Source organism: Octopus bimaculoides, chromosome 2 (genome assembly GCF_046866305.1).
Source record: "Octopus bimaculoides isolate indiv1 chromosome 2, ASM4686630v1, whole genome shotgun sequence".
In the NCBI taxonomy this organism is placed as follows: Eukaryota; Metazoa; Mollusca; class Cephalopoda; order Octopoda; family Octopodidae; genus Octopus; species Octopus bimaculoides.
Window position 1 is genome coordinate 101,002,177 of NC_142929.1, and position 9,251 is coordinate 101,011,427.

The 9,251-nt window shown below is 37.5% G+C and overlaps 1 protein-coding gene across 3 annotated transcripts in view; it reads left to right on the plus strand.

Annotated features, from left to right (window-relative positions):
* Positions 1-5,383, plus strand: part of LOC106868822 (uncharacterized) — a 63,536-nt gene extending 58,153 nt beyond the window's left edge. For all 3 annotated transcript variants that reach the window (XM_014914242.2, XM_014914243.2, XM_014914241.3), the window contains one exon: positions 5,256-5,383. In XM_014914242.2, the coding sequence (XP_014769728.1) occupies positions 5,256-5,282 (27 nt within the window). In that variant the 3' untranslated portion in view covers positions 5,283-5,383. The remainder of the gene's footprint in view (positions 1-5,255) is intronic.
* Positions 5,384-9,251: the final 3,868 nt, after the last annotated feature.

Here is a 9,251-nt window from a genome sequence, read left to right on the forward strand (position 1 = left end):
GCAGGATGCATTGTTAGAATGGCTCTTCCCGCGGAGACAAATTAAATTTGTAGCGCGGAGGAATGTAGTGGCGAACAGAAAACAAGACAGAAAAACGAAACAGTGAAAATAAACAAGAAAGGCTATAAGGCCAGACGTGAAAAAAATGTGTGTATACTGAACGCTGTGATGCGACGAACTGGAAGGAAGAGAGAAGAAAGTTCGAGCGACCTTGGCAATGGCCAAGACAGGAAAAGAAGGAGTAGCCGAACACGTGACTAGCGAGGGGTAAGGAGAAAGAGTGGTAGAGGAAGAAAAAAAAGGGAAGGAAGTAGGATATAGGTGAACAACAAGAGATAGGGAGGAAGAGAGAGAGATATAGTAGTGAAGGGGAGAGGCGAAGAACAACAGAAGGGGTCAGTAGCTTAAGAGCTATAGACTAGGTTAAAAGCTCTCAGTATATATATATATATATATATATATATATATATATATATATATATATATATATATATATATATATATATATATAAAATATATTATTTATATTATTATATGATATAATTCTGATCCGCATTCTATACGATCCTTTTACTCTTTCGTTTTTCTCTCTCTTAATCTTTTACCTCCTCTTCTCCCACTATTCTTTCCTATTACTTTGTTATTCTCTCTCTCTTGCTCACGTGGCTCTCACGTGACCATCGGCCATCCATCTTTGTTTCTTTCTCTCCGTTGCAGCTGGAACAAGAAAGACGTGTTCTTGTTTGTCGCCTGTCCTAGCTTGATTTACGCGTTCGCCACCACAACCTCGTTTAGGCTTTAGCAGCCCTTTTGTTTTCACTGTCCTGTTTGTGCTTGTGTTACCTATTTTGACCCTCCGCAGAATCCCATATTTTATTTAATTTGCTTTGCGTGAGCAACTGTTCTATCGAAAGCGTATATTGTTGTTAAGTGATCGAAATACAAGACTAGAAAAACAGCCAACAACTGATGAAGGGTCGTTCTTTATGTTGTTTGTTTTGTTTTCCATTTGTATCTTTCGTTGTTCGAAAGAATAATTCATGTTCCATGTACTCGTGCTTCGTACTTTTTTGTTGTACACGTTTCAGGACGTCCTGTGCCCACATATGCATATATAAATACGTGTGGATGTACGTAACTATATATGCATATATATATATATATATATATATATATATATATATATATATATATATATATATATATATATATATATATATATATATAATATATATATATATATATATATATATAATGTTATATGATTGAACGCCACGCATCCTCTTCCAAGTAAGTTTTATCTATCTATCTATCTATCTATCTATCTATCTATCTATCTATGACATGACATTGTATCTTTCTCCCCCTCTCGTTCTTCCTTCTGTTGTTCTTCGCCTCTCCCCTTCACTATTATATATATATCTCTCTCTTCCTCCCTGTCTCTCGTTGCTCACCTATATTCTACTTCCCTTTTTTTCTCCCTCTACCACTCTTACTCCTTACCCCTCACTAGTCACGTGTCCGGCTACTTCTTCCTTTCCTATCTTGGCCATTGCCAAGCTCGCACGAACTTTCTTCTTCTCTCTTCCTTCCAGTTCGTCACATCACAGCGTTCAGTATACACATTTTTTTCACGTCTGGCCTTATAGCCTTTCTTGTTTATTTTCACTGTTTCTTTTTCCTGTCTTGTTTTCTGTCTGCCACGACATTCCTCGCGTTACAAATTTAATTTGTCTCCGCGGGAAGAGCCATTCTAACAATGCATCTTGCCTTAAATCTTCGAAACGCTTAGTTTTAGAATGGTGGCAGCTGATGAAGGAAATGTTCTCTATGTGGCCTGTGTGTTTTCTGTGCTCTGTTTATCATTTTGTCCATGTTTTTTTGCAACGTCGTGTACCCAGATATGCATCTATATATACATACACTTCATAAAAAGACTCGTTAAAGTGTCGTTTTTTATTACTTAAAAGTTCCTACTGCATCAAAGACACGACTTTTATATAAGGGGAAAATGCTAATTTTACCAATTTCTGTCTTCCTATCTTAAAGGCCACACATTATACCTACATTTCAAATTTTACTCAAATGCAGGTATAGATTTTACGTCAAAAGCATATATGGAAATATATAGATATATGGATTTCAGTAATTGTTCTCATTCTGAACTAAAACAAATAACATTCTCCATTTTGCTACTTAGTGAACATCACTATTTCAATGGTTCAGAAAGGTGTTTTGCACCTGATGGCTATTGGTAGGGGGATGTTATTTAAAATTTTTCGAGCTTCCTTTTGGAGAACCTCCTGAAAAGTTGTGATTAGGGTCACAAAACAATGATATTAATTTTTTTCATTTTGTGATTTCGATTCTGGCACCACCACCCCCTGTACATATCCCTTGAAGTTGGAAACCCCGCCAAAATAGGGGTAAAAACTAATTTAATCAATTTAAAATCCCATAGTGTACATAAATATTTTGTATTTTAACTTAGCATGGATTTTTTTAATGTGCTGAATCCAAAAATAGTATCAATTTTGCGATTTGATTCTCCATCAAGACGGAAATCCAAGTTGGCGGCCAAAATACACAATTTTTTTTAACGAAATCAGTAACTGTAAATAAGAATATCATGTGATATGTCTTTATATATGTTTTTGAGGTCATAGAACACGAATTTGGTGTGGAATCAACAGTTTAATAACCAATCATTAAGTAATTTAATTTTACAAAAAAAAAAATTCCCCACATTCATATGATATGATAATATTTTTACAACCATTAAGGCTTCAGAACCGCACACCAAGTCATCCAGCGCATAATTGAAACCAATAAGGTTTACATCTACCTTGCAACTCACATTATCCAAGTAAATTGTCACATTTATTGCATATCGTTCCATTGACAGTTTTTGATAATTTTGTTTACGACAGAAAATGTAGCTGGCTTTTTAGCACAGAAAGGGCAATGTCTCTGACATATCTGATTTATAAATACAGCCTATCGACCTTTTCTTTATCTGGTATATCTGCCATGAGATAGACATCTATCTCAGTGCTGCTAGTAAACGGTCCACCATGATTTTTAAAAATATCCGTGTCGGCTGTTCGTCGTCTAACCACTGCAATATTTGGCGATTTCCTTCTCCAGTACCTTCACCATTAGCTGCTGTTGACGGTTATCCCGTTCTTTAATGATGTCATACACTTGCCCCGCCACCTTCTCCGGTTTGGTGAATTTGGTATATTGCCTAAAAGTCTCTGATCAGCCGACTTAGATTTAACTTTAGAAGATACTAATTTGGGTTGCTTGTCACCTAGACGACTCAACTCATAGTTGATGAATCCCACACTGCGTTCTGAATCGAGATTGTAAATGGGAGCTCTCTCTAGTTTACCTAAGTCCATGTTTGCCAGAGAATGGGGTGACTCTTTGATGATGTTTCCAAAACCAAATAGAGCACCCTTCTGGTTCTGGAAGCCATTCGCTAACTTTGGAAGAAGCCTCAACAGTACTTTTAACACCTCAGGCTTCAACTCGGTTGCAATAGCTTCAACAGCACAACATACATCTTCATCATATCTGGTTTCTCGGAATCTGCTAGAAGATACGAAAGTGAGTGCAAGATTATATGCATTTAGCAATCGGGTTCGATCTTTTGTGGAAAGGTCATCAAAAAGTTGTTTGAAAGCAAGTACAAGTTTTGAGCATGTTGTGCTTGTTGAAGTGGTGAGTAAAAGGAATAGTTCAACAAGGTGCAGTTCAATCAGCGCTCCTGTGTATGACAAGACTCCAGATCTATAAAACATTGTACGATATAAGCCAGTTGGTTTGTAACATGCTCGTATTTCGCCAAATACGATGCCACATCATCTAAGTAGTACAAAGTTATTGACTAATCTCGTTATGCAATCAAGAGCCTGTTCAGTGACACTGGATGAATTTGATGTTGGATTTATAAGAAAACTCGAATAAATTTTGTCTCGTATTATTGCTTTCTCGATGTTACGCCACTGTTTAGTTATTATTCGAATGAACATAATTGAAGGGTGCACATTGCAAAACAAATGTTCAGGTATGTGTTATGTGCCGAGATTTCCTGCTACGATCTCTTCAACCCCAACATTGTATGATGTTTGGTCCGAGATAACAAAATCATTTTTTATAAATAGTGTTTCGGGATATTACTTGCTGCTTCTCGTCCAATGCCAGGACACCAATACTTTTACCAGACTCTCGAATGTTACATGGTGCAGGTAAAGTGTCTAGATCGATGAAATCTGTTTGATCATGTGCCTTCCAACTTCTTCTGAACAGTTTATTACCCACTGTTATCAAGCTCCTTCCGCTTGTTTCTGAGACATATTGTATACACTGGGTTTTTTTTTTAATGAGGATAGCTGGTGGAACAGATAAATTGAGCGTTTGGCTTATAACATTCTGTAACACATTTTAAACAAAAGATTTGAACTTCTAGACTTCGTAAACATATGAAATGACATAAAATAAGCTGCCTATCCGATATACCATGAAATCAGTCTATCAAAATAGCGAATTTTGGTCGCCATCTTGGATTTCTGCCATCTTGCAAAAGTTTTATTAGTTGGAATAAGCTTATTTTATATCAATATACTTATTAGTAAATCAACCTTCAAGGGGTATGTACAGGGGTTATTGCATTCAATTTCCGGAAATTTTGATTTTCAGGTGATATCTGGACCCAACTACAACTATTGAGGGGGTTCCGAAAAAATGTAGGATTAACATCCCCCCTACTCTTAGTTTGCATAATGCTCACTTGGTCAGCTGTAACGTCCTATACTATTTATATCCATTGTAGCTGGCTTGCGTTGGTTGGTGCTGCTACAGAGGTACAGGTATTGCTTATTTTTACTGATATTTTGCCCTTAAATATGCCTTCTATACAACCAACTGATGGTGAAAGTGGCAGTAATACAGCATGTGATTTTTACTGTTACGCAAGATGTCGGTATAGATTAAACTTGAATGTTGTACAATGCAAGAGACTTATATGCAGAGCTATAGTGTTGTAGTACAGATCAGTACATACATTGTTTTGCCATTTTTTCATCCTAAACGTCACTGATTGAGAAAATATTCTACTCAGGCAACTGCTTGGTATCAAAGTTTGCGAGATTAGCAAGGCTCAGGCTGTATTATGTTTTCTTCTTTCTTATAGAGACTACTAAATATCTGATACAATCTATACAATGACGATTTCTTCTTTCTCGTTACAGACCACGGATTATCTCATGCAGTGGTAATATTTAAGAAACATTCCACTAACTTAATATTTTCCACCTCGCTTCGTAAAAATGGGAAAATTTTCAATGGAATTAAGAATAAATGTACACTTTTCACTTAACTTTTTTGTTTTGTCTTTAGTTTTATTTTATAGTTTATATCATGTCGGCCGGACAATAGACAGAATGACTAGCGCTAATTACTTACACTCTTTCATATTCTCAATTGAGTCACATCGGCATCCATTTTGCCTTGATGTGGTGCATATCCAAACTACCTTTCCAGAAACCTGCGGCCTTGTAACCTATGTTAAAAATCATATATCCAAATGAAAAACGTCTTTGTTAATTCTTCTTATGCAAGAATAAGACTCAGCACTTCAAGCTAACGAATTCACAAAATTCTCGCTGCTACCAATGTTGATATCTATCATCCATAGAATACTCAGAAAGTTTTACTAAGAGGAAAACTGTTAGTTCAAGATTAGCTACATGAATATTATATAATACATTAGATTTTTTTGTATCACTTCGTCAGAGGGAAAAGGCGGTAACCATGTCCTTTCACATTTTCCAACGCCTCCGCGACAATAATGAGGAAAGGAGGTGAAGTTATCCTCCAACCAGAGACGTGTTCCAAATGCTTGCAACAGAGTGGACATCGCTAGAGATACAGATAAGATGATGGAGAAAATAGGATCTGGTGTGTGAAACCGAAGAGACCTAAAGAGTTTTATTTTTTGAAAATTTTTCTTGTTAGTTTTTTCTTGACTGAATACTATACTGATTTACACAATTGCTGTAAACAAATTAATTTTCTGGTCTGACTTTTCCCAAAGTTTATTCTAATGGTTTTCTATCTGAGACTAAAAAGAAAGGAATTTCAGAAAAAGTGTTATTGTCTGTGACATTCTCCTGAAAATATATCTATGTCCGCTTATGCTAAAATTCAGTTACCTAGTTGAAAAACTGTGTCTACAACATGGAACATACACAGAATCACTAGAGCGTCGAACAAAATGTCTTACGGTATTTAGTTACGGTACTTTTAAAAACAGTATATTAAGGTGTATTGGATTTATTGATCATTGTTATAGTTAGGCTAATTCAGTCCCGACCAAAGTTTTCTGTAGCTACTAAACAACAGTCAACAAAAACACCCCAAAGTGATGCAGGATTGGTTGTTGTTCAATGCAAAATGTAGAAGTTGACATCTTGTTGGAAAAGGAATAATCACACCCTTAGCAGATGTATGCATGAGGTGGGAAGGATAACGAGAAGCTACTCCACGAGAGTATTTTTCCATAGTTTAGATGGGGGAGTGGAAGCAAAAATGGAAACCAGTGTAGTAACTTTGCATATCTTGCAACGAATGAAGTGACCTTAAAACAAACAACGAATTTTTTTGTTTGTTTGTTTAGCACTGTTTTTACACTGTTATGATGGTTTAATATAAGGCGGCGAGCTGGCAGAAACGTTAGCAGGCCAGACGAAATGCTTAGCGGTATTTCGTCTGTCTTTACGTTCTGAGTTCAAATTCTGCCGAGGTCGACTTTGCTTTCATCCTTTAGGGGTCGATAAATTAAGTGACAGTTACGGACTGGGGTCAATGTAATCGACTGGTCCCCTCCCCAAAACTTTCTGGCCTAGAGTAGAAAAGGATGATGTAATGTTATGGTTTGACCTTCATGGTATTCATAAGAGCACTAATGGTGTATCTGAAGCAAAATGGCTTCAAGTAAGAATCGAAGCCGATTACAACTTTTTAAAGGATTATTACTAGACAATATTGGCCGGATTGTAATATGTCAGCTCGTCAACTAAAGGAAAACAATAGAATCCAAGAAAACCAATGATGGCCTGCATCAGTAAATAATAAATATAGAATATTCAAAAAGTAGAAAAAATTTGAAAGTCTTTTCTTTTCTTTTTTTTTTTATCATCGATTTTACTAACGGGAAAGAGCAGAACCCCTGACGCACCACAAGGTTTCCGTTACTGGGGCAAACTGTTGCATGTCAGGTATTGAAGGAGAGGCAAAGTAAGAAGAGAATTCATAAAGTGACACAAGATTGGTAAAGTTGCTCTATGGAAAACGAAAGCAAATCTGAAAACAAATGCAGTAACATCTGGCAACGAAGCGAACTTCGGCCTAATGCAAAGACTTAGGAATGTAAAATGTTGATTTCTTACATGAATACAAAGGCCTCAAATTTGAAGCAAAGTGACAGTTGGTAATATGTACCCTAGCAGTTAACGTGCAGTTTATTTTATCAATTTCGGAAGGATGAAAAGCAAAATTGACATCGGCGTGATTTGAACTCAAAACATAGAGCGGGAATGCCTGAAACTTAGTGTATTCAAGGGAGGTAACTCTCATGCTACTTTTACTTGGCCTCTACTTTCCTTATTTAAATTGATTAAGTTATATTTTTACGACTTTGAACGATAAAGGAGTGTAGCTATTACTGTAACGGATTTTATGACACTTTTCTATTGGTTTGTTTCATATATTTTTCATTTTAATATTGGTGTGATTTTAGAATACAAGGAGCCTATTCCACCAGTGTATAAATAAGAAGAGGTTCGGAAAGTGATTTCATTTACGCCTACGACTTATAGTAACAGTGAATATTGATCATGGAGACTAAGACGTCAATGCTGACCCAATGGCCTATCAAGGATTGTAGGTCATCAATCAAGAGTGATCATTTCTTTTTTTTAAACTCTAGAGGAAAGGACTCTGTACCCATGCCTTCACATCCCCACACCACGCGACCGGTGAGAATGACTCCGCTGATTTCTTGAACTGCAAGTTGATAGCTGCAGGAGCAAATCTAGACAAGTTTCTTACAGGGAGCTGAAGAGTTAGGACTGAGAATAATGGCTGATGTGGGGCCAGGGTTGTTGTTGTTGTTGTTGGCACTCCGTCGCTTACGATGTCGAGGATTCCAGTTGATCCGATCAACGGAACAGCCTGCTCGTTAAATTAACGTGCAAGTGGCTGAGCATTCCACAGACACGTGTACCCTTAACGTAGTTCTCGGGGATATTCAGCGTGACAAGGCTGATCCTTTGAAATACTGGTACAACAGAAACAGGAAGAAAGAGTGAGAGAAAGTTGTGGTAGAAGAGTACAGCAGGGTTCGCCACCATCCCCTGCTGGAGCCTCATGGAGCTTTAGGTGTTTTCGCTCAATAAACACTCACAACGCCCGGTCTGGGAATCGAAACCGCGATCTTATGACCGCGAATCCGCTGCCCTTCACTTTTCTACTTTCTGCCAACATACTTAAAACATATATTTTAGCAACAGAATATCGAGGGATAAATGGACTGGCTCTTGTGCGGGTGGCACATGAAATGCACCATTTTGAGCGTGGCCGTTGCCAGTACCGCCTGACTGGCTCCCGTAGGATTTTCGAGTGAGATCGTTGCCAGTGCCCCTGGACTGGCTTGTGCGGGTGGCACATAAAAGACACCATTTCGAGCGTGGCCGTTTTCGTGCGGGTGACACGTAAAAGCACCCACTACACTCTCTGAGTGGTTGGCGTTAGGAAGGGCATCCAGCTGTAGAAACTCTGCCAAATTAGATTGGAGCCTGGTGTTGCCATCCGGTTTCACCAGTCCTCAGTCAAATCGTCCAACCCATGCTAGCATGGAAAGCGGACGTTAAACGATGATGATGATGATGATGAATATTTATCCCTACTTAAATGTGGGTGTTTGTTAGAATAAACTATGCTGCAGTAAATATAAAGAAGCATGCATTTTGCACCAAAAGCCAATAGAACTTCTCTCGTGGTATCTACTGCAGTCTAGTTTGTTCTAAAAGAACAACCACATTCCTGAAACTTGTATTTTCATTAAGACTGTCACATCATAAAAGGGCACCTGCCACATTTTTTGCAATACTATTTATTAAAATCCCTTCTAAGTCTTCTTTGAAATGTTTTAAGCATCTTATTTATATAAAAGAAAATAGAAAAGC